This window comes from Anoplophora glabripennis, unplaced genomic scaffold (genome assembly GCF_000390285.2).
Source record: "Anoplophora glabripennis isolate ALB-LARVAE unplaced genomic scaffold, Agla_2.0 scaffold147, whole genome shotgun sequence".
In the NCBI taxonomy this organism is placed as follows: domain Eukaryota; kingdom Metazoa; phylum Arthropoda; class Insecta; order Coleoptera; family Cerambycidae; genus Anoplophora; species Anoplophora glabripennis.
The window spans coordinates 608002-633528 of NW_019416251.1; the positions used below are offsets into that span (position 1 = coordinate 608002).

The 25527-nt window shown below is 31.4% G+C and overlaps 2 protein-coding genes across 2 annotated transcripts in view; both read left to right on the top strand.

Moving 5' to 3' along the window:
- LOC108909613 (U3 small nucleolar RNA-associated protein 4 homolog) overlaps positions 1–1927 on the top strand; it is a 10567-nt gene extending 8640 nt beyond the window's left edge. The window contains exon 10 of the mRNA XM_018714000.1: positions 1756–1927. Within this exon, the coding sequence (XP_018569516.1) occupies positions 1756–1875 (120 nt within the window). The 3' untranslated portion in view covers positions 1876–1927. The remainder of the gene's footprint in view (positions 1–1755) is intronic.
- An 11519-nt stretch (positions 1928–13446) lies between these two features.
- LOC108909584 (uncharacterized protein C20orf85 homolog) lies at positions 13447–21481 on the top strand. The gene is made up of 4 exons (XM_018713966.1): positions 13447–13481; positions 13567–13645; positions 14804–14945; positions 21363–21481. Exons 1-4 carry the CDS (start codon positions 13447–13449, stop codon positions 21479–21481), a joined length of 375 nt encoding a protein of 124 aa, XP_018569482.1.
- Positions 21482–25527: the final 4046 nt, after the last annotated feature.

Consider the following 25527-nt stretch of genomic DNA (forward strand, 5'->3'; position numbering starts at 1 on the left):
GTGAAAAGTGCTTGGAACAAGGAGGGGGACACTTTCAGCAGCTGCTTTAATTTATTGTTATAACAAGGAGGGGGACACTTTCCGCAGCTCCTTTAATTGTTTGTTATTGTTATCACGATTATTGTTTAAAATAAAGTTATATAGTCATTAACGTTATTGAAACTGACAGCTGCTATACAGCTCGTTGAGAAATGAGGTTAAGTTGGTCGCTATAAGCTACGCCCTACGTCCAATGTGTCAGAGCCAACTTCGACCACGTTTTTATTTGAACGCTCGATATTTGGATATATTAAATTTTGGAATTTTTAATTTTTGGATTTTTTAATTGTTGGATTTTTTAATTTTTGAATTTTATAATTAATTTTTGGATTTTTTAATTGTTGGATTTTTTAATTTTTTAATTTTTTAATTAATTGGATATTTTAAATTTAGGAATTTTTAATTTTTGGATTTTTGAATAATTATTTGGATATTTTAAATTTTGGAATTTTAAATTTTTGGATTTTTTAATTTTTGGTCATTTTAATTTTTGAATATTTTAATTTTTGGATTTTTTAATATTTGGATCTTTTAATTTTTGGACGTTTTAATTATTATTTGGATATTTTAAATTTTGGAATTTTTAATTTTTGGTTATTTTAATTTTTGGAATTTTTAATTTTTGGTTATTTTAATTTTTGGATATTTTAATTTTTGGATTTTTTAATCTTTGGATTTTTTAATCTTTGGATTTTATAATTTTTTGATTTTTTAATTTTTGGATTTTTTAAATTTTTGGATGTTAATTTTTGGATTTTTTAATTTTTTGGATTATTTAATCTTTGGATTTTTTAATTTTTGGAAATTTTTAAATTTTGGATTTTTTAATTTTTGGATTTTTTAATTTTTGGATTTTTTAGATTTTGTAATTTTTAATATTTGGATTTTTTAATTTTTGGATTTTTTAATTTTTGGAATTTTTTAAATTTTGGATATACTACTACTATTATTACTACTATCACTACCACTACCACTACTACTAGTGTAGTTTATTTGAGTGTAATGTAGAGGGTGTTTCTTAATAACGTGCTAATATTTAAGGTTATTTCTGGGTCCATTTTAAGAAAAAAACTTCATATGAACATGTCCTAAAAGTCTTAACTTTTGAACTACAGGGTGCTAAAGTTTTATGAAAAAACATTTTTTTATCATAACTGGTATTACCCTAGATATTTTTTCAAATTTCGCGCACTTGGTTTTTCTTAAAATGGACCCAAGAATAACCTTAAATATTAGCATATTATTAAGAAACACCCTGTATTAATACAATATATGTATAAGAATATTACATATACATTATTGCTGCCGCTGCCGCTACTGCTGCTGCTCGTGCTGCTGCTACCCATACGGCTGCTCCTGCTCCTGCTCCCGCTACGACGACAACGTAGTCTCTAGGCTCTACTGATCAAGAAACCTCCAGCTCAAACTGTAAAAATACAAATGAAATTGAAATGACGCATTCTGAAATATGTCTGGAAAAGTCGTTTATATTTTTTCTTTCAAATATCGTCAAAGTGCTATCACACTGTTCAACAGTGATAATGTTTATTAAAAATTATACACAAATGAGTCGGAGAATTTCGTCATAATCACTTGTCTAATAGTCTTGTCAAAATCTCATCAAATTTTCATCAAACCCGTTATTGTTACCTAAGAAAGTTGCATATATTTTCATAATTACCCTTCAGTTTGATTTTGATACGAGCAATTTTTCAGCACTTGGTACATCTCCAATGGCTTGAAGACGACGAAATGGTTGCAGTAGAGGTCAACCCACTCAGTATAATGGAACAATTACCTCCAGCTTTCGTACAGAATAAATTTGGTCGAAAATAACAAATACATGTTATTTTTTTGTTACAAACTATTAAAACAAGATTTAAGTACAACAAAACGTATATTTCTTCCTCCCTAATTGAATAACGCGAAGTAAATCAGATATAAATATTGTTCCGTTACTTAAACAAAGGCATGATGCTAATTCGAATTAGTTCAAAAAAGTTTCCTCAATTTTAAATAAATTAAGTTTAGTACTGCGATATTAAATACCTATAGACGTTCGCCAAAGAAATAACTCCATAGATAAGCTAATAATAATTATCTATAACAAAAAACAATCTGTCTAAGCAGTGGTAACGAAAAAATACAGAACAAAAATAAAATTATTATACACATAAAAAGTACGAGATCTGTTCATAAAAATGTATAATTGGAAAAAAATAAATGTATTTTTCTATATTTGGAAGATAATAATGGAATATGTGGTAAGTATTATATTATAAAAAAAATAAATAAGAACAAAAGGAGAAATAAACAAAATAAGTGATCAATTGAGTATTGCATATTATAATTTACGCCACCTAATTAATATTTTTTAACTAATTTAAACCGCGACAAACTTTCTTATATTCAAGATTATTTTATGAAAATCTGCGTAAGGTGGTCCTCTTTTTTAATCGTTTCGGTAGTTATAATTAATCCGAAACTCACTTAAAACTTCCCATGGAAGGAAAAGATAAAATGTAGATACATTCAAAATCCAATTCCACTTGTTTTCTTAGAATTATGCAAGTTTACTCATTAAATTCCGCTGCAACTTCGTCTGTCATCCAAAGTTAATATTTCATTTAGAAAATCAAATTTACGGGTCCTGTACAGCGTAGGACCGGGGAGACGGGAAATAAAAAGTCTCTATAGTCGTGAACTAAAGTCTACCTCGGGCAACAAATCCACTTTGCAAGTGCAAAAGTTAACAGACTACACAAATTCCCAGAAATAAATAATCTGGAGAAGCGCTGGTAAGTTAAACCTCCCGGTTGAAAAGTTCAACGGCAATCAGACGGTCCTTTTTTTAAGCGGGAGAGCGTTAATCGCAATTTAATCCCCCAGAATCATTCCTGAAACAGAACTGTTAAACTATCTACCATCTAAACTTGTAATAAATCACCCCGGAACTCCGGCTCCACCGCTGCTCGGCCAATTTCGCACAAATAAAACACAAATGTTACACTTAAATTCTGTTAATTACTTTCACACTATCTGCAAAACACAAACCCTGGGGCGCAGTTCACTCTGATAATTAATTTGAGTAGTTTCAGCCGATATGCCCAGTTGGCCGGGCTCATTTTATGCAGATAATTATTGCGATTAAAACGTACCCTAGTACACAAAAGTAGAGACTTCTCATTTAGAAAATCTTAAAATATAAGCATAAATATCTCAAAAACTACGAAATACTTTGGAATTGTCCGTTATACTTTGAAACGCCTCAAAGTACATTAAAATATATTTCCGATGCTTCAATATAATGTAAAGCAACTTCAAGATAAAACAAAATTCCTTAAAATACATCAAAATTGGACCGAATGTCAAAAAGCCCCCTCAAAAAATCTGCTCAAAAAATTTTTTTTAGAGATCGTTTAAGATTTTTAAAAATTTCCAAAATCGCCAAATAATTAATTTTTTTTTAATTTTTTTTCACGTTATTTTATCATTTTCTAGGTTGAAAAAAATCTTCATTCTGAAAATTTCAAATCGATATTTTAATTTCTAAAGGTCACTCATAATTATTTTAACTTTCAAAGTAGTGTATCAACGAACTAATAATTTTTTTTATTGAATTTGATCAAAAAAAGACACGAGACACTTAAATTTTAAAAAATTAAAATAATATAAATATTTTATACTCGGTGCGGTACTAAATTTTGCCTCGAGAAAATTTTTAAGTGTCTCGTGATTTATTTCTATTCTTTTGTTCATCAAATTCAATAAAAAAAGATATTAGTTCCTCGATATTTATTTTTTTCACTACTTTGAAAGTTAAAATAATTAGGTATGAGTTTAGAAATTAAAATATCGTTTTCAACCTAAAAAATGATAAAATAAGGAGAAAAAAAATTCAATTTTTGACGAGATTGGAAATTTTTAAAAATCTTGAACGACCTCTAACAAATTTTTTTTTGAGCTGATTTTTGGAGGGGAATCTTAAAACATAATAAACTAACATATTTTCACAAGAGACACGAAAAAAATTGTTTATTTTGGGCCACCCTAATATACATGTAATTAAAATTAGTAAGCGCATTTATAATATTTTTCCAAAAGTGCCCTTACACGTATAAAGGTTTCTGGTTGCTGTGTCTGGCTGTTATTCGTCGCGCCAGAGGACTTTGAGTTGAGAATTAGAATGCGTGGCCATTTCTTATAGATTGTTCGTGACGATATACCGGAAATCCGGAAGCGAACGAGACATAATGTAAGGGTGAAATTAAACTGATTTAGAGAGAAAATCTTATCGGTCTAAAAAATTAAAATATATTTCTTTCCGATTTAGACCAAGGAGTCAATGTTTACTGAGATATGAGGTTTTGAATGTACTACCGCAAAGTGAAGAAAACCGCTCGTATGAAGGAGCCCTAACGCTCTCGCCGTCGAACTATCCGAAGGATATCGTCGAATATCCGAAGGAGCTGGGGGACGTGCAGTGCCGTAGATGTGATCGATGTCGGCCCCCAAGTGTGCACTTTCTATTAGTCTCCACCGCTTCCAATAACCTAATCATCGAAGGCACATAATCCACATAGGAATTAGCTCTTTCATACGGACCCGCGTTCGGCGAGCGAATCAAAGGATTAATCGCAAACGTGCACTTTTTATTACTTTTTCAGCATACGCCTTGTGTGTGTGTATATACTTTGAACTTTTTTGGCATCTCTGAGAGCGAGGGTTTTTTTATTATTTGGCGGGGTAATTGAGTGTATTACGATGCGCGATCGACGCTTATACCCAGGTGAAGAGATTAAATGGGTGGTCTACTCGCATATGCTATTTGACGCTGTATTGAACGCATTGAATAGATGGAAACCGGCGGATTTTTAAATTTTCCTTCACTAACCATATATTCTAAGGAAAATGTTTATGACTATATCCTGGATCAGTTTATTTAAGCTACTTTACTGCACATATTTTAGTACATCTGTTAATTTAAATGTTACCCACAAAACAGTGGTGTTTTATATCAAGTATCTATGAGTTTGTGGAATCAACTAAAAAAGCTTAAGGAACCAAAGTCATTGGTATGCGAGATATACAATTTTCGTCAGTTTCGAAAATTTCCGCAGAAGCTCTCAAAGAAGCTTCTAGCACTCACAAACAGCGAAGTTGCAGGCGGCCTTCATTATATGATTACTGCGGGCCCGTCAAGGAATGTGATGGAACGTCGACCCTTATAAGTAAGAGCTAGTTTTTATGGTTCCCGAAATATTCCTTCTAAAATTAGAAACTTGAAGAGTAACTTTGATCCAGTCAAATTTATAAGATGTTCAAAGTCTGGTGGATTCTTCTAAAACGACGTTAAACCGTTAAAGGTACAAAACAATTTTAGTTAATATATTATTAATTTTAGCTCTCTAGCAGCTTATTTGAAAAATAGATTTTAATTTCGATAAATGAAAAATGCTCTAATTTTGTTTTCAAAACAAAGAAAAAAAGTAACTATTCTTTCGTCGCGACTGCATTTAACAGTTAAAAAAAGTTAAAAGCGATACTTCCAGTAAAACGAGCACTCATAGTGTTTCTTAATTAAACTGGAAAAACAACGGTGCTTGGCCGCGACACGACTGAAAAGATTTAAAAAGCGTTGCGTCTGCTGAATAAAATGAATTACGGTCTAGTACGTATTGTATTGTTTTTCCATTAGACGATCGCCGTTTGTTTTTCTGCTAAGTGGTATTTTTCATTAGGAGCAGACATGAACTGTCGCTACTGCTGGAACTAGCACTCGAAATGAAACTTGGGACGTTGCGAATAAAAGCTTTATAGAGTTTATTGCAGATTATAGCAGCGAGCAAATATGTCGCCGAGATATATTCGTAATGAATTGGATACACCGTTTTTGCATTAGTCTTTTTATTAATGAATGAACACACGGGGTGATTCAGTTTTAACCCCTACAGTGGTAAAACAAATTTGAAGAAACTGCTTCTTTTTTTGGAAAAAAATTATTTTTGACGACAACCTGAGGGGATTTTCTTCTGATTTTCACGTAAAATTTGGAAATGACGAAAAACCAATCCATTCTGCCATTTTGACAGCATCGATATGACAGCTGTCAACTGTCGAGAGGTATTTCTATCACATTCACAATCGGCGATGTCAAAAACACCTTTACCAACAATATTATCCAAGATCTCCAGTCACGTCGTCAATATGACACCGTTTTGACAGCTGTCAACTGTCAAACTGTATTTTTGATCTCAGATTCGTAAACAACGAAATACTCNATATTAAATTTTGGAATTTTTAATTTTTGGATTTTTTAATTGTTGGATGTTTTAATTTTTGAATTTTTAAATACTTGGATACTTTAAATTTTGGAATTTTTAATTTTTGGATTTTTTAAATTTTGAATTTTTTAATTAATATTTGGAAAGATTTAATTTTGGAATTTTTAATTTTTGGATTTCTTAATTGTTGGATTTTTTAATTTTTGAATTTTTTAATTAATACTTGGATATATTAAATTTTGGAATGTTTAACTTTCGGATTTTTTAATTGTTGGATGTTTTAATTTTTGAATTTTTTATTTATTTGGATTTTTTAATAGTTGGATTCTTTAATTTTTGAATTTTTTAATTAATATTTGGATATTTTAAACTTAGGAATTTTTAAATTTTAGATTTTTGAATTAATAATTGGATATTTTACATTTTGGAATTTTAAATTTTTGGATTTTTTAATTTTTGGTTATTTTAATTTTTGTATATTTTAATTTTTGAATATTTTAATTTTTGGATATTTTAATTTTTGGATTTTTTTAATTTTATTTGGATATTTTATGGCCAAATATTTTAAGTATTCCCTGTAAAATAATGCTGTAGTTCTGACTTCTTGGTTATTTTAATTTTTGGATATTTTAATTTTTGGATTTTTAATCTGGATTTTATCATTTTTTGGAATTTTTAATTTTTGGAATTTTTAATTTTTGGAATTTTTTAAATTGAGGATATTTTAATATTTGGATTTTTTAATTTTTGAATTTTTNGTCATCACATTCACAATCGGCGATGTCAAAAACACCTTTACCAACAATATTATCCAAGATCTCCAGTCACGTCGTCAATATGACACCGTTTTGACAGCTGTCAACTGTCAAACTGTATTTTTGATCTCAGATTCGTAAACAACGAAATACTCATATAAATAACGTATTATATTATTTCAGTAATAGTGAGCAACAAAGTTTTGATTGTGTGTTGTATAGGAAGGATAAAAATGTTATATAAAAGATTCGCTACGTTGAATTTACCGCTAATTAACCATATTTCCCCTAGGGCCGCCTCCAAAAATTGATTTCACATTAAAGGCTGCCCCACGTTGCTGCACTCGCGAAATGGCTTGCACTTTCCGCTTCGTTTACTTATATCAATGTTTAATTATTTCACCCAAGTCGTGCTCATCGAGCTATAAGATTGATACCGCGTTCAAATCTGAACTGAAAGGAATTCTGTGGGGGTGGTTGACGTCGTGTTTCTACTTGTTTTGTAGAAACACGACGTAAAAAAAAAAAACTGTATGGAAATGGACGTTTTTCATAGACTTAACTTCACTTTTAATTAGTGGCGATTTAATAACACATCATTTAGAAAGAAAATGACATTGAAACCTTTTCTAACGCTTGTATGTAGGGGTCTTAAAAGGAGTGCATTTTGGAGACACTTTTGCCGAGAAATCTGCGGTTAAACGTTGTGCGTGTAAATTTTGAAGGTATTTCGTATTTCGTTGCCCCTGTTTACTGTATGTAATTACTTGGTCTGAACTGACCCCACACAGCCAGAAATAAAGTAACCGCTGTGTGCTCGGCAGACAATGTAGAGCGGAATGGGTGATTTCGTCGGAGCATAGTGCCTATCTGGCACAACGAACACGCCGCCGCCAGTGCAAACTGCATAACTGTTAGTCTGGTATTCATTAATCAAAGTTTAAATTGCCATTTTTTGCTTGTCTAAAGCAAGCTCTGCTGCCTTTGCAAAGTTTCGAATTTCGCTCCGGTCCGGATAGAGTCGGGGTAGAGGACGCGTCGCTCCTCTTTGTGCCCGCTCTAACCTTGTTTTGTTTATTAACGTTATCTTTTCGACAAATCTAAATATTTTATCGCCAAGTTTAAATTAAAAGGCCAACTTCGTTACGCAGACTTCTGCCCGGCTGTAAACTTTAACTGCGAGATCCGTAATCAGAACGGAATGCTTCGTCTTAAATTGCATTTTTGAATAATCTTGTAAGTAATTAACAGTTGGCGAGGGTCTTGGATATGTAACAACCACAAAGTACAACGTATCTGAAAAGTGGAAACGAAAGAAATATTTCCAATAAGCTAAAACGTCATTTTTTACTCTATTTTAAAGGTTAAACTAATTCAATTTTTTCAAAAAAATCTTATCAAAATATATGACTTCAGCAAGATTTCTAACTGCTGATGTTGCGGGAAACAACTACTCTATACAGGGTGATCTACAAGCTCTATGACAAACTTTGACAGACGTTAGCTGGGTTTAATTGCTTGTCATAGAGCTTGTAGAACACCCTATATGCATGGACAATCAGAGTGACGTTGAATATTCGAGTTCTACATACGGTACAATGTAAAAAAATTTCACTCAAATTTCACCCAATTTTACTCAATTTTTGACCACACCCGATTGACTGAAATTTTCACTCTATTAGTATGACTGCAAATGAGTGAAACTATTGCATCAGAAATGACTGAGTTTTACTCTAATCCGAGTTACTGCTATCAATTGAGCGATTTTTGACTCTATTCTGAGTATACAAAACCAATTTAGAGTCGACTTTTTCTCTAATATGATTTAAATTTAACTATTATTGAGTCATTTTTTACTCAGACTTGGTTTTTAGTTAACTAAATATTGAGTGCAAAAATAAATCATTCATAAGTGATTAATTAGGATATACAATGTTGAAATTAATTAACTTCGCGGAGGCCTCCTCCTGTCGTGGCTGAGACCCACCAGCTGAGACCCTCAGCCGCCGACTAAGGCCTGTTCTCCAGGCGATCACGCTTTTCAGGAGCATCTAAGGGGCCCCTACCAACTGTGGTCGAGATTACAGAAGCGATATGTAAGTGGTGCCATCTTCACGGCACCATTCAATTTACTCGAAATTTAAACTCGCTCAGTAATGAGGACATTTACTCTGATTTTTTGTTTGTTTGTTTACGTGAAGAATTTATTTAAGGAGTACCTATATTTGAAACTATTTAGAAACCAAACACATTTTTTATGCCACACGTGCCATTACCTAAAATATTCCTTATGAGTTTCCTAAGCCCGTAACTACTCCAGAAAATCGTACCGCATCTATTATTCAGGGGAAGTTTTTATCCCGCTTTGAGGCAACGCCGTTGACACTTGCATATTTATGCGCCATACTCATGTATGTTTCTCCTGGATCGCTGACTTAAACGTTCCGTTACGGGGGAAGATTTGAATATCGAAACAGTAACAGCGAATATCAATTTGGGATTATGGCTTAGGAGTCTGCCGCCGTCTCCCGCCACGCCTTGAATTAAAACAGCTTCGAACGGAGTCTAATTCGAAGCTCATGTCATGCAAACGACTCCGACTAAGTTCAGAACTTTAAAGTGAAAATACGCATGGGTCTAGTAGGGCTCGACAATTATCGTACGGACTATACAACTTCGAATAACAGAATAATTTTGTTTTAATTCTTACAAGTTACCACGATAATACGGAGGAACATTTTTAGAACCGCTGACTTCATCGGTAGCTCGTTTTACTCTGTTTTACAAGACGAGCCGATTTTGATCATTCAAACTACAAATAATGTAAAATATATTAACAGAGCATGAAATACCAAATCATTAAAAAAATAATGAAAATATTATTTGTTTTATTCGTTGGAGACACTTTTCCACGATAATAGATATAGTGTTTACCTCTTCTAGATGTGAGGATTAAAATCTTAATCTTAATTGGGCGCTATCTGACCACCCCCTTGATCCCAAAAATAGCTCTCATAAAGGGGTTATAGTTAACAAAAAACAATATTGATAACATTCAACTATAAATGTGGAACCGAAAACAATCACAATCACATCGTATTCTGTCTTCGACAGGTAGAGCTTGTGTGGCTATAAGTGTTGTGCTGAGTATTTTTAATTACACACTTGTCATGTCGTCACAATTGGAACATAACGCCTTTGAATGTCCCGTGTGTTTCATATCTGTGTCTCTACCTATTCGACAGTGTATGTCCGGTAATACATTGTGTCCAGAATGTTTCGCCAGAATCCATCCGCGTCCCGTCTGCAGAGGACATAAAGCAGTAGCGTGCGCTTATATTTTGGAAGGTACTACAATGACTACGATTTCAGGGATCTCGAATTATCAACCAGCGTGATTTAATGGGATTTTTCCAAAGGGAATAATTTTCCTTACAATTCAAGCGCGTGTAAGACGAAAAGAAAAATGTTTTATTTTGGGACGAAGAAGTTTAAAACTTGTTGATATATAGAATAAGCTGAAAGTAGGAACAATTAAAGTTAATTGCTACACATACCGTTTCATATTTGTACTAGTATAACCAAAGGAAATTACATTAATTTGTAACAGTTGAAACATTAAATATAATGCTATGTAACTAGGGTATACAAAATATATGCAAAAAGTTATATTAAAAAAATACATGGTATTGACAAACTTGAATGTGATTTTTTTTAAAACCTTACCTTGCCACAATGATACGGTGAAAACTTTTTTGGAACCACTGACTCCGCCGATATTTATTCGCGCTTTTTAATACACACACAACAGGCACCCCTGCCCTTTCACAGAAAGAAAACACTGTTAAAAGTAAGAAACTAGAAAAATAAATGTCTTAACTTAAACTTATATTCTTTAATAATTTTTATAATACTAATGCAAGAAAATAAAGGGTCAAAAGAATTTCCGAAATTTTTCCGTGATTTTTGACTGTATTAAGGTGAAAAATGGTCGTATCGGGAATTAAAAAAAAAAGTATTTTGCAGCTCTAAGATCAAGAATAGCGCGACAAAAAAATTTTGCAATTTTTTTTTATTTTCTCCACGTACTTCGAAATAATTTTCCTAAGCAATTGCATGGACTAGATAGCTTGTTTATTCAGATTCAATTTCCTTTGTTTTAAATTTCGATACGACCATTTTTCATCAAAATATCGGACTTTTAATGGAAAAGTATCCTTTTGTCTTAAATAATCGATATCTCGGCGACAAATGGTCGAACAGAGAATTAAAGGGCAGTTTCGAAAACTGGATTAAATTTCCTATAACAAAAGTATAGTTTTTTACAAAATTGACGGCAAAATTAGAAATAGTCACGAAATGACTAATGTTAAGCATGATTTTTACAGTTCGATATACCCAGAAGAACCCTGTGAAGTTTGATCTCGATCTAAAGAACCGTTTTTTTGTTCCAAACAGTCAAACTTTTAATAAAAACTTTTAATAAAAATAAAAATTAAATTAATTAATAAAATTTAATTAATTAATTAATTAAATTATTTTGAACTTAAACACTTCATGATCATAATTAAAATGGAAACAATTTTTTTTTGAGGTTTTCTCACATTTTTACCACAAATAACGTATAAATTGATTAAAAAAAAGTTTTCGAAATTTTTGAAGTTTTTTTTGTTTTTTTTTGGAAAACCTTCAGGACATTGAAGAAAACAAAATCCAATTGTTTCCAGCACGATTCATCTTTTCCGTTCCATATGCATCTGTTCATCAACTTTTAAATTAAAATTAAAGTTGACGACCCAAACCAGATTTCGACCCGGATTATACCGTTTTTTGAGACAAATTTCTAATTAATTTGTGTGCAGTCGGTAATCACTTAAAAAAGTGTTTTTTTCAAAACTACCCTTTTTTTTCTCTGAAAAAAAATTTCAAAAACATTTTCCAATAATCTTAGAGCTTCAAAATGCTTTTTTTAATTCTCGAAAAGGCCATTTTTCACCTAAATACAGTTTGTCAAAAATTACGGAAAAATTTCGGAAATTCTTTTGGCCATTTAATTTTTTGCATTAGTTTATAGACCGTTTCCAAAGTGAAAACTAAAATTACTTAAAATTGATGAATCAATTTTTCTATTTACTACAAAAAATGGGATAAAAGAAGTAGACGACATTCCATTTACATGCAGATACAACTATTCACCTCTTTTTCTGTGGTACGTAAGTCGGGGAAGATTCCAGAGGTTCTCAATAAGTTTTAACAATTTTAAATGCAGTTTTCAAGTTTTAACGATTTTGATTACCTACTGAAAATGCTTATTATTAATACGACATTAAAAAAATTCTCTTCAAGCTTGTAGCCACCATGTATACATTCTAATATACCTATATATTAAATAATACCGTTTTCAAATGGATGCACTAGTCAATACATATTTTTACTTAGTTATTAGGTGACACAGACTTAGTAGTTTTTCGAAATATGTAATCCAGTACGGTAAAGTTATTTCCGTGGAAAATCATTAAATCTCTTCTAATAACAAATATTTTACAAAACATAATTGGGTGAAATATATTTCATAATAAGGATATTGCATTAATCTTAATTGGATTATAATGGGTTGTAATAAATTGCCTAATATTACCTGAATACCTTTTAATTCTCTCTAATATTATCTGAATATCTTTTAATTTAAATCCTCCCTAATTTTAATCCCGCCAAATTACCACAATCTGTTTTAATAATTCTGTTGTATTTAATAAATTATAATATTTAAGAAAACTTGATTGTAATAAAGTTTGAATAATGTCTGGAAAGTATAAAATAATCAAGAGAAAATATAGCTTCAATATGGATCAGCATACGTCATTTTATAATAATAATTATTGTTATAGCAACCATCATTTTGATTTATCAGGCTACTTTGACTGAAATATGAAATGATATTTTTTTAAATTTTTCAACAAAAACGAATCGGACCTATGTTGATATCAGAAAAATTTTTTGAAATTAACCCAGCCACCATTTGCCGTAGAGCTTGTAGAACACCTTGTATATTATTAAATTAAATTAAATTAAAAATGTGGTTCATTCACGACAGTAAAACATTTTTACCTTTACAATACCTTTCTACAGAAATTCCAAATTTGAATTTGAATTATTATGTATCAATTTACAGTGCTTTCCAATGAACGACTATGCATATACCTGATCAATCGACCCTGCTAGTCCACTGTTTAATGTTCGTTGAAGAATTCCTGTTTTAAAAAGGAATGTTTGTTCAGATTACTTGCCTGCAGCGGCACATATCCCGGTTATCGATCAAACACTGCAAATGGAACTAAAACGCCAAAGAGTTAGGTGTGGTTTTTAAAATGGACACTGATTTAGTTGCCAGGAATGAAGTTTTGTAAGTAAAAATTCCAATCGTTTAAAATAATCACAAAACTGTTCATGTCACATTTTTTTTTCAATTGCTTTTATATTGTACATAGGAAGGCTCAGGAAATTTTGGAAGAAAAGGCAAGAAGAGAATGGCCCGCAAAATGGGGATTCTATTTAAATTTTGATAAGGTGAGATTTTTACAAAATAAAAAATGAATTAAAGACACATAAAAATATTTTTTTCTCAATCTGCAATAATGACGTTAGCGGATTAGCTACGACGTAACATTTTGTCCGGCAGTGGCAGTTCTGTGTTTTACAGGTTGGTTTTTATTGACAAAAATAAAATTTCAAGCCACTATGAGGCTTTAACTTAAAAATGTTCTATTTGTCCCCACTCTGGGTACTACGATGAGCTTTCATTATTCTACCGCGTTTCGAACTAAGTACAGTTGCAAGTTCTAATAACATTTTCGATTCAGGATGAAACCAGGAAATCTATTTTTCGAGTTAATACCGCTCGACCTGTGCAACTTTCGCAACTAGTCGCCTCCTGTTCATATTCCAGGACAAATTTCTGACAAATTGAATCCGAATCCTTTGAAAAGTACATTTCATTCCGTAACCGCAGCAATTAAAATGACAAAGCGGTCCCTGGTGTTCAAAAAGCCCGGTCGTGCATTGAAGTGTTTGAGAGTAAACCGTTGTTAGCCGCATAAATTGGATACCGAGGCACAAAGTGCAGTGCCTCGCAGACGGGCCGGCGAAGTAAGGAGCTTAGTTATGTCGCCAATTTCCTTCCCTTTTGCCTTTGTACAACAACGGCAAATACAGACAGATAGTTATCATTAAATTGGTAGCGCGAAACCTGGACGCCCATCCCTATGCCCTCTTGCACTTTTCCACCGATTCCCAACGAAACGACAAGTAAAGCTAGCCGTACACGCAAAGCCGCGCCGCGCCAAGTCGAGCCGGATGAAGCGGGTTTATTTATTCAACATACACAGACCCAACAGAATACTAATTTCATTTACAGGGTCGAAAAAAAAAACAAAAGAATGAATATAAAATCAGTATTGTATATCTAAAATCACTTTTTTTAAACTAAACTGAAGAACAGTCTCATGATATGTTATGTAATTGTATAACGTACAGTAGTGGACAAAAGTTTCCGAACTAAGTTTGAAGAATTAAAAGTCCAAAACTAGTGACATAACTTCTCATAAAGGGTCGTAGTCAGTTTTGGATTCGGTACTTTTTCCTGTCCACAACTTACTTTGACAGTTGAACTTTGCACTAGATCAAAATTTCAGGTTACAAACGAATTAAAAAAGATCACATTTTTAGTTCTGTTTGGAAGAAGCTACGAAACGGGGTTACTCTGAAGAAGATTACAGAAGAATGACAGTGAAGAAGAAATCTAAACATAATATAGAAAGAGATATTTGGCCTCCTGCACCACCTAAACCGGTTCCTATATTATCTTCAGGTAGGTATTTCACTAAATATAACTATTGAAATAGTAAACTGTCATAAATAAAAAAAGCATTAGAGAAATTTTCCAGATAAACCTGGGAATGTACATAAAATAAGGTTGTCTAATTATTTTTTTGTTCCTGCATTCAAAATCTCGGTTTTTCAATTCATGGAAAGTAGATAAAAACTCTTTTTGATATACCTAAGTCATTTTAAAATACATGTATGTACAGGGTGGGCCATTGCTGTTAGAAAGAGTAAAATAACTCCCTTGTTATTCATAATACAGAAAAAAAGTTTATATAAAAGTTGTACAGAATCAAAAAACCTAAAGGACAAAATTAATTTGAAACACACAGGGCGATGAGTAAAAGTGGGCCACGCCAAATATTACATTTTTTAAATGGAACACCCTGTATATTTTTAATCATATATAAGGCAATATAAACAGTTTAACATTTTAGTGCAGGGTTGTCAAGTTATGTAGAAAATTCTTCGAATTTTGGAAAAAACATGACCTCGAAATTGTATTAACTTTCAACTACTAATACTTGGAGCAAAAATATTTGACAGAGTTGTAGGCAAATGTTAGGCAAAGGCTCCTATTTTAGCTAATATCTAATATAATATTTTATACAGGGCATTTTAATATAGGGAACACCCTATATTTTATTGTTCTATTTTATTCACATATCAGTCCACTTCAACTTCTATTAAGTATGTTCTACACCTAAACTTGTTAGTTTTTAAGATATAGCAACATTTCTGGAAAAACCTAATTTTTATTATTTTGACCCGAAATGGCTCTGAAAAAAACTGTCACATTGTTTCAACTTGTCAGTTCATAATTTATCATTCCATTTTGAGTTAATATTTATTTGTGGTATTCTATAAAATAATAAAAACTTTTTTCAGAAATGTTGCCATATCTTAAAAACTAACAATTTTAGATATAGAACATGCTTAATAAAAGTTGAAGTGGACCGATATGTGAATAAAATAGAATAAAATTCAGGGTGTTCCATTTGAAAAATTTTAGAAAATCAAGTTTAAACTTTCTAAAAATGATACTATTATAAAAAATGCCCTGTATAAAATATCGATATTAGCTAATATAGGAGCCTTTGTCTAACATTTGCCTATAACTCTGTCTAATTATTTTCTTCCAAGTGTTAATAGCTGAAAGTTAGTACAACTTCTTCGAGGTCATGTTTTTCCCAAAATTCGAAGAATTTTCTCGGAAATCCATATGTTTAAAAATATATAGGTTGTTCCATTTAAAAATTTAATATTTGGCGTATCCCGTTTTTATTCATCACCCTGTATGTATCACATTAATTTTGTAGTTTAGGTTTCTTGATTCTCTATAACTTTTATATAAACTTTTTTTCTGTATTATCACTAACAAGGGAGTTATTTTACTTTCTGACACTAATGACCCACCATGTATATGGCTACACAATATTTATTGCATATATTTGTCAATTATATTTATACTGGATGTGATGAAAACTGTTACAGGTAATTGAATTAACAAGCATTCTTAATTTTTTTGTAAGTAAAAAAAATAAAATGTACAATTCGTGCAATTGTTAAAAATGGCGAATGCGCCAATATTAGTATGTGGTACTCATCACATATCACATAAACAGACTTATTTAAATTATTATTTTATCTCGCAAGTGATTAAAAATTTTAGTGGCTAGTTATTTAAATTTTGATTTCAGTCACCAACTGTTGGATAAAGATATATATTTCTCATGCCGTGGGAGGTTACACGGTTACAGTGATGTGTTTTTGTCTTTATTCTCTTCACTTGTCACTGTCAACTGTGAAGAATACAACAAAAATCACCGTTTTCTGCGCTACTCACTGCACTATTTTTTTTTTTCGTTTACGACGAATACAGCTTGACGAAATTCGCTACCGTACATCTTGTTTTGCGCTAGTCCAGTGACTGTCCGCTGCAGGCAATAGCAAAGAAAAAACAAAATTTCCTCGAGCGACTTCTTACAAACTGCACAGTAAAATGTTCTAGCAGCAGATAAATCACCGTACCTAGCGATAAATCTGCTGCACCACGGACAGCACCTATTCTCGCTCTTCTTTAATAACATTAAGCTCGAAATTAAGTATAAAAAGTGAGGCATAAATACAGTCGAGTGTCGGTTAAATGGGATTTATTGCGGCACAGTCTGGGACGCCACCGCATCGGTCTGCGATTTATGTAATCATATACAGTTCCTAGTCGGCCGCAAAAGTGCATCGCTTATTTTAATTAGGGAAAAATTGCGGCGGCGCGGAAGGGGGGGGGGGGTGTTTCACAACCAGAGCCCCCTAGGATTTGAACACTGGAAGGAGAGTATTCTTCCGCTGATCTGCCAAGTAATTGGTCTTTTATTTATCCCAGCTTTTGAATTAACAATTAAATTCTGTTAAAACTTTGTTCCCCTTATTTACTGGGAATTTTGCCACCTTCGCCAGTGCGAGTGCGATTTTGGTTAGGCAAAAGGATTTATTTCATTAATTTTCTTGCCACAAATAAATAACAACAGTTTAACACATATTTGTAAACTGTTTTTCAATAGTATTTTAACGAGAAAAACAGATACAGCCAATTCATACGTACCTCAACACAATAGTCATATTGTACTTTTTTCCCTGTATATTTGTACAAAACAGTGTAGAAACTTATAATGCGATCTTAAACTAAAAAGAATTTAAAATGTGGCGCCCTATACTTCGAAAACAAAAGACAATAGGCCCTTGGTCTATCCAAAATCGTCTTATTTTTTGTGGCACCTTTTCTCAAAACGTCCTGTATAAGTACTGGTTCGTTAAATATTTAGGTTTTGGTGTTTTGATATTACGAAATTGTGTCCATAAATGTCTGTAGAGAAAAAGTAGTACTTCCTGATTGATGGATTTAGCTTTTTACGTTTTATTAGATTAAATCTGATTATAATTCAATTTGTATTGAACTCTAGTGTAGACCAAGTCAGGTATTATAGTTTAAAGCATAAAATGGACCGCCCACAGTCTTGTTTGTATTGAAATTTGAGATTTTCTATACGTATACAGTCTTACAGCCTCAAGTTATTTTATGAGAAACTCTCTAAACTGGGTATAGATTTCCAATTTCTCAAACTAAACATCGAAATGAGAAAATTAACCAACATAACTTTTAGTACCTTAGGCTGTATACGTAAAAAAGCAATATAAAAATAATTTTATATACTTCGTACTTAAAGTCTGTAATACGGAAAAAAATATCAAACAAACTTGAATTCATTTTTGAAGAAGAATCATTTTCCTTGTTCCTTCCTCATCTAACGATCTTAGACTCATCAGATACCATTGCCCATAATTATTTTTTATATACAATTGATTCACAATCAAATTTCTGCGAACTCCGTGATTGGATCATTTTCCGTTTGCGGTCCTATACAGAGAAGAAGGGCCAATAGGTTTCTTTACTTCTTTTTTCAATGTGTTTTGAGACCGGATTCCTTGTGTGCTGAGTCGGCATATTCAACTAAAACAATAATATAAGAAATTACTTGCGAAATTGCTTAACTTGATCCGACTTTTTTAGAAAAAATGTTTGGCATTTGTTTGAATTAACTTTATAGTCGAGGGAACGAAGAGAAAAATAGGGTAAAACCTCCGAATACTTTCGGATAGATCCGATTTTTATGAAAATTTGGAATTAAGCTTATTTCACCCTGTAGATGAAAAGTTATATATGCTTAATATGCGCTTCTTGTTTTTAGGGTATGAAAACCAACCCTTATGCTAAAAAACTGAATAAATATAAAAATAGGTTTTATATAGACTAAAATCATATCTTAATATATAGATTAAATATTATTTTATATTGTGGGTAATAATTTACGTTATTTTTATAAAGTTTCAACTCTTAAAAACCACCCTTAATGATAAAAATATAAACTTAATAGTTTCTTTGACCTTAAAATATTTTTAAAGCGAATATATTATAGACAGAAATCTTTTCAATAGTTTATGTCACTATAAATAATTTATTACAAAATTTCAACCCTTAAAAAACTACCCTTAACAACAAAATACTAAAAAAATAATTTTTAACAGTTTAAAATCATTTGATAGTACAAACAGGATAAATTAAATTATTTTACCTGTTTATAATTTATAATTTATGACATTGTTTTAACCCTTAAAAACCACCTCCAATGACAAAATATAAAAAATGGCTTTTAAATTATTTGAAATGAATTATAATTTTTTTTTCGTAATAACTTTCTCGCGATTTACTTTAATTTATGCAATATTCAAAATAATTATTTCTTAATATTTTTATTTAATATTTTAAAAGTACTGTAAAATTGAATATTTTTGAAGGCGTTATTTTTGAGATTTTTGTGGTTAAAGGGTTTGAAAAACATGACCTTCGCCCTCAACTGCAAGCTTCTAGCAGTGACATCTTTGTTAATTTTTATCCTATACAAATAAAAAAGAAATCAAAACATTCTGTGAAAAAAAATGTAAACTTTTATACTCTTGAATATTTTTCGTATCTTTCTTATTTCAAAACTATGTTATTTTTTTGGAATTAAAAAAAAAAATTTCAACGAAAACATAATATTTTCAAAAATATGCATTTTAAACAGCTTAAACTTGTATAATATATTGTTAGCACATAAAAAATGTAAATTGTAGAACGATTACTTTTAATTTTAAGTCTCGTGAAAAATTCAACAGTTTTGTACTTTTTTTCCGAAAAAGCGAATTAAGTTTTATTTTGATCATAACTGTTAGTTTTTATGCTAATGACTTAAAGTCAAGTTCATTTTAAAGATTTTTTAAAGTACTTTAAAAAATGTTTATAAATTTTCATAGAATGTCTATTTTCCGAGTTATTCGAGAAAAACTACGGAAAAACGTAATTTTTTAAATAAAAAATGTACATTTTCATTCACCAATAACTCAGAAAATATTCATAAGATACTTTTTGCTTAAAATTGATTGCTTTATCGATTCCTAAAAGATTTTTTAAATTACTTTAAAAAATGTTAGGTGCATTTTTCTTGAAAAATAGATTTTTTTTAGCTATTTTACGTTAAACGCTTCCAATTTAGTTTCTAGCAGACACGAAATAATCTTCAACTAACTGTATCTGAGCACCAAATTGCACCTACATAAATGAAAAAAACTCAATCTTTTTCTTTTTCTATAAGCTTCATTTTCTTCGTGATATTTTTTTTTCATAGAATGTCTATTTTCCGAGTTATTCGAGAAAAACAACTGAAAAATGTCATTTTTTAAATAAAAATGTACATTTTCAATCACCAATAACTCAGAAAATATTCATAAGATACCTTTTGCTTAAAATTGATTGCTTTATCGATTCCTAAAAGATGTTTTAAAGTACTTTAAAAAATGTTCGGTGCATTTTTCTTGAAAAATAGATTTTTTTTAGTTATTTTACGCTAAACGCTTCCAATTTAGTTTCTGGCAGACATGAAATTATCTTCAACCAACTGTATCTGACCACCTAATTGCACTTACATAATAAATGAAAAAAAAAACTCAATCTTTTTCTTTTTCTATAAGCTTCATTTTCCTCGTGATGTTTTTTTTTCATAGAATGTCTATTTTCCGAGTTATTCGAGAAAAACAACTGAAAAACGTCTTTTTTTTTAATAAAAAATGTACTTTTTCAATCGCCAATAACTCAGAAAATATCGACTTATCGAAAAATATTCATAAGATACTTTTTACTTAAAATTGATTGCTTTATCGATTCCTGGGGTTATTTTCAATATTTTATTTTTCACCCCCTAGAATCCACCCTCTGGGCAAAAGCGCTCATCGGCTCATCGGCACTATATAACTTTTGTTACTTGAGCTATTTTCTACTTACAGTCCAAATTTCACGTCAATCGGTTCTATCCGAAAAAAATCGAAGGGGAAACCTTTAAAGATATTTTTTCTCTCTACCAAATTTGTAAAAAAATATTTGGTAGAGAGAGATTTCTAGGAACAGTAATGTTCTAATCGCTAATATATCTATTTTTAAAAGTATGTACACCGTTTTTAATGTTACGATTTGATTGTATCAGGATAATCCTTTGCAGGTACTATCGTATTAAAACGTTAAAACGTTTCAATTTGAACCAACGGTGTATGTGTCAGAGATCTGTCATTGGAAAGAAAGGTAAATGGGGCGATGAATGATGCGTTTCAACATTAACACATTCAAAACTTAAACCGTAAACGCAGGTTCCGGTCCCACGCAGATGCATTCAAAGGCAACCTGCAAGGGGTTCATCCTGCGAGCTAATTAATTGTTTGTCGGTGGCCAGTCATAGCCGGCTTGATAAATTAACAGGATATTATTGTGTACATTACGGTTTAGCTTTACTGGGACTAATACAACATGTAATTACAGGGTTTGCGGGCTGGCGCAGCGGACCAAACTACTCCCTGGAGAAATTCGGATCCCTATACATCAGCCCGAGGCACACGCTGCCTTACGAGCCGCCCTACAGGTGCATTATACTCGGTTAGATAGGAATAATTTAGGATCCATTACGGTGCAACCAGGACAATTATTCACTGTTTCAAGGTGCATCGCGTGCGGGCGAATAGACCGAACAAGACGGTTGGATAATTTTATCGCGATAGGTTTACGGCGACGCGGCTCCATTGGCTGCTTTCGTGCGGAGGATGGGGCGGTTCATCTAAAATAGATCACAGTAAAATTTACACTAGTCTTAGCGCTAGTGAAGTGAATAGATCTTTGATTTAATCAGAGGCATAATTTATGCCTCCTTTGATTTGCTCTGTGGTGTTCCGCAAGGTTCAATACTAGGACCTGTTCTTTCGTTGTGGTGTACTACTAAAAGACAAAAAAATCATGGGCTCGAGGAAAATCTCGATATCTTGAAGCGGTTAAGAAATACAGAGCGTTTTTTCAATTTTCTCAGAATCAAATCCAAGGTCACCATCATGTTGGTTTCTTAATATCCTACAACTTTTATTTGAAACTTCGGCTTGGGTGTTAGGACATCCTGAATGTGTATTATATGTATGTATAAACTGTTTTTTCCGAAAAAAAAAAAAAATGATAAGAAAGATTTTTTTTGTTTAGTATTTTGTTTTTAATGGTTTTCATTCTCGTACTTATAGTCCAGTTACACGGGGTTTTTACCTCCGAATTCTTTATAACTGAACCGATTGACGTGAAATTTTGACTGAATGTGGGGAATGGCTCAAGGAACAAAACTTATATAGTGCCGAAGTGTGCTTTTGCCTTGGGGGTGGAAATTTTTACGCCCAAAACAACCACAAGAATCGATAGAGTCAATTTTAAGTTATAATTGATATATAAAGTTTTTTGGATAATCCAATACTTTCCGAGTAATTCGTCATTGAAAATGTTGATTTTTTACTAAAAAAGTGCTTGATTTCGGACAGTTTTTTGCAAATAACTCTGAAACCATTGGATTTAACGAAAAAGTTGTAATGAACAAAAAGAAAGGTAATAAAAAAACAAATCTAATGGTATTATTTTGTTTTTCTTTAATTGCAATATTAACCGAGATATGAATTTTTAAACATATGTTAGCTAAAAATTAAATTGGAACCAGTTAACGTTAAATAACGCCAAAACCATAAATATTAGGAAAACAACTATTTGTATCTTTTTTAAAGTACTTTGAAAAATCTTTAAAATGAGCTGTTTTAAAAATCTTTAGAATCAAAATTAACGGAAATATGGTCGAAATAACATGATTATTTTTTTAAGAAAAAAGTATTAAAAAAATCGGTGCCTTTGGCGACAGAATTAAAATTAAATGCAATTCATTTACAGATTTCTTCATTTATGTTCTAAGAATATGTTCTGGGTCTTTGGCTCACTTACAAAGCATGATTTTGAAAAAAAAACTTAATTTTTGAAAATGTTAATTTTTCAAATTTTTGAAAAAAATTCGATTATACACCGTGTACGAAAAAAATACAAGAGTAAAAAAAATTTAGCTTTATTTTTGCTGAAGATTTAGCTTTTTTATTATTCCTCTAAAATTAATATTAAGCGAGATATCGCCATTTGAAGTTATCATATGAATGAGAGAACCACCCTTTTCGAGCCCTTTAAACAATTCAAACTTAAAAATTAAGGGCTTAAAAAAGATCGTCGATTCACGTAGCCCTTACAATTCCCTGCAAAATCGCCTTTGTGCAATTAAAAATCTTAAAAAGTAAGAAAGTTATAGTCAAAAAAATAAATAGGTGATAATTTTAGAAAAAAATATATAAATAAATTTAAGGGGAATTTTTTAAGGGTTGAAAAGTGGCAATCAATTCAAAATTATTTTATAAGAAGGGAATAAATGTTTATTTAATACGAATGCACATTTAAAATGTTTCTACTCTTTCAATAATATTTTTTCATTTTATTTTCGAAAGAAGGGGTATTTTTCAAGGGTTGAAAAGTTGCAATCGATAAAGAAAGATTTTTTAATCAAGAAATCAATTTTAATTTGATAAAAATGCATGATTAAAACATTTCAAGTTGAAAAAAGAATTTTTATATTATTTTCAACCAAAGGGGTGGTTTTTAAAGGTTTTTCCGGGTTGAAAATTCGGGATACATTAAGTTTCATGTTAGATAGCATACGAAATTACTCATACTGCACAAATAAAAAAGATTTGATTACATAAAATGCTTAAATTTGTATTTTTTCTTTTTTTTCCAATAAGGGGTGGTTTTCACCCCTTAAAAACAAAAAGCACACCTAGCGCCTATATAAGTTTTGAATTGGGGGGTAAGATGAGCCTAATTCTAAATTTTGAGAAGAATCGATGCAGTTATAAAAAATTCGGAGGTATTACTATATTTTCAGCTACAGTAACTGGGCTATTAGTCTTGTCCCCTGGAAAAAAATAATTTTTGTTGGTTTTTATGCCGTAAATCAAAATCTAGCTACAGGAAGAACACAAAAAAATATTGTATCGCTTTTATTCTACTATTTTCTACTACTTCTACTGCTATTTCTACTACTTCTACTGGTAACGTCGTTGGCGTAGATTAAGTAAAGCAAATTTAGCACTATACTGTATATTTATTGTATGTTCATAGCTAAATTATTTTTTTCTAATAAAATATTTGAGTTTCATATTTCTCAAAAATGCCTTTAAGTAGCAAGTTTTACCTTCTGCGTCACATTTATACTTTAAGTCAATTATACTTTGTCTATTTTGTTGTCTTTGACAACTAATATAAGGTAAGTGACTACTATGAGGTAAGTGACTGCTATAAGGTAAGTGACTACTACAAAGTAAGTGACTACTACAAGGTAAGTGACTACTACAAGGTAAGTGACTACTACAAGGTAAGTGACTACTATAAGTGAGGAAAATAAACCAGTCGTTCTTAAATAAAAAATATTTTATCTACGTGTCGAGAGTAACAGTTTTTTTACATAATTTTTAGTTTTTATTAACTTTCTGTATATCTGAATAGGCTTTCTATACATAGGTATAGAAGCTAAAAACACATCTTACTGTCTGTAATTTGACTGGGTAACGAATGATACAGAATATCAAACAAAATTACGCGATAAACGCTATGCTGGCTATTAACCGCAGCATCGTTACATCTCGAACAAATGATCCCCATTATTCCACGTGTCAATTTAGGTATGAATCATGGCATTTTTCATGCATTCACTCCAGTTCAGTTGAAACATGAACTGGGATTATCTGTTTACATGATGAAACGCATACGAAATAATAAAAATTCACTGCGGACGGAAATAGACGGACGCAAAAATACCACAAAAATAATTTTAATCCCGCCGCGGTGGATTTGTCATCCGCGATTTTACTTCTGCGTTTAATCCCGTTTGAATAATCGCCGCCCGCTTTGCCACTACTCCCGCGTCTATTTTGATAAATAAAGAATGGGACACTTTTTACATACCAGGGTGTACGCGTATGTGACGTCTTTGTCGTTCATTTTTATAAGCGAGGATGATGAGCGTAACCAAATTTATACAGGATGTAACCACGGTATGACAAACTTTACAGCAGCGCAGAATTAATCGATAATTGACTTGATATGCCTATACAAAATTTTGAAAACATTCTCCGTAAATTAAATATATGTCCGCAATGTCATTATTGCATCTACAGAAGAAGATAATGAAATAGTGGTACGCAAAAAACACTCAGATATGGTCCAATTCCAGATACCAACTGAATTGCGTATTGCTGGACAGCTTGTACCTCGTGCTATCCGCCGCGCCGTTGTCACATTGCTAGATATGAATTTTATCGTATTTTAAACTTATTACAACGCTAATTATTTTTTAGAATTAAGCATAAAGAAGTTCAAATAAACAACATTGTATTTTATGGTATTCAATGCACGCAGTTATGTCAACATTCCTTAATTAACCGAACTTTTTTGATAATTTTTTTTGTCGGAAATGGTTGAGTTTAGGACCTATGTCATATAAGGTTTTTTTTTGTTTATTTTAATGTATTCTATCGTCTGTTAAAATTAAGCAGGGCAGTCAAACCCTGTATATTCAAGTCAAAAGGCCATA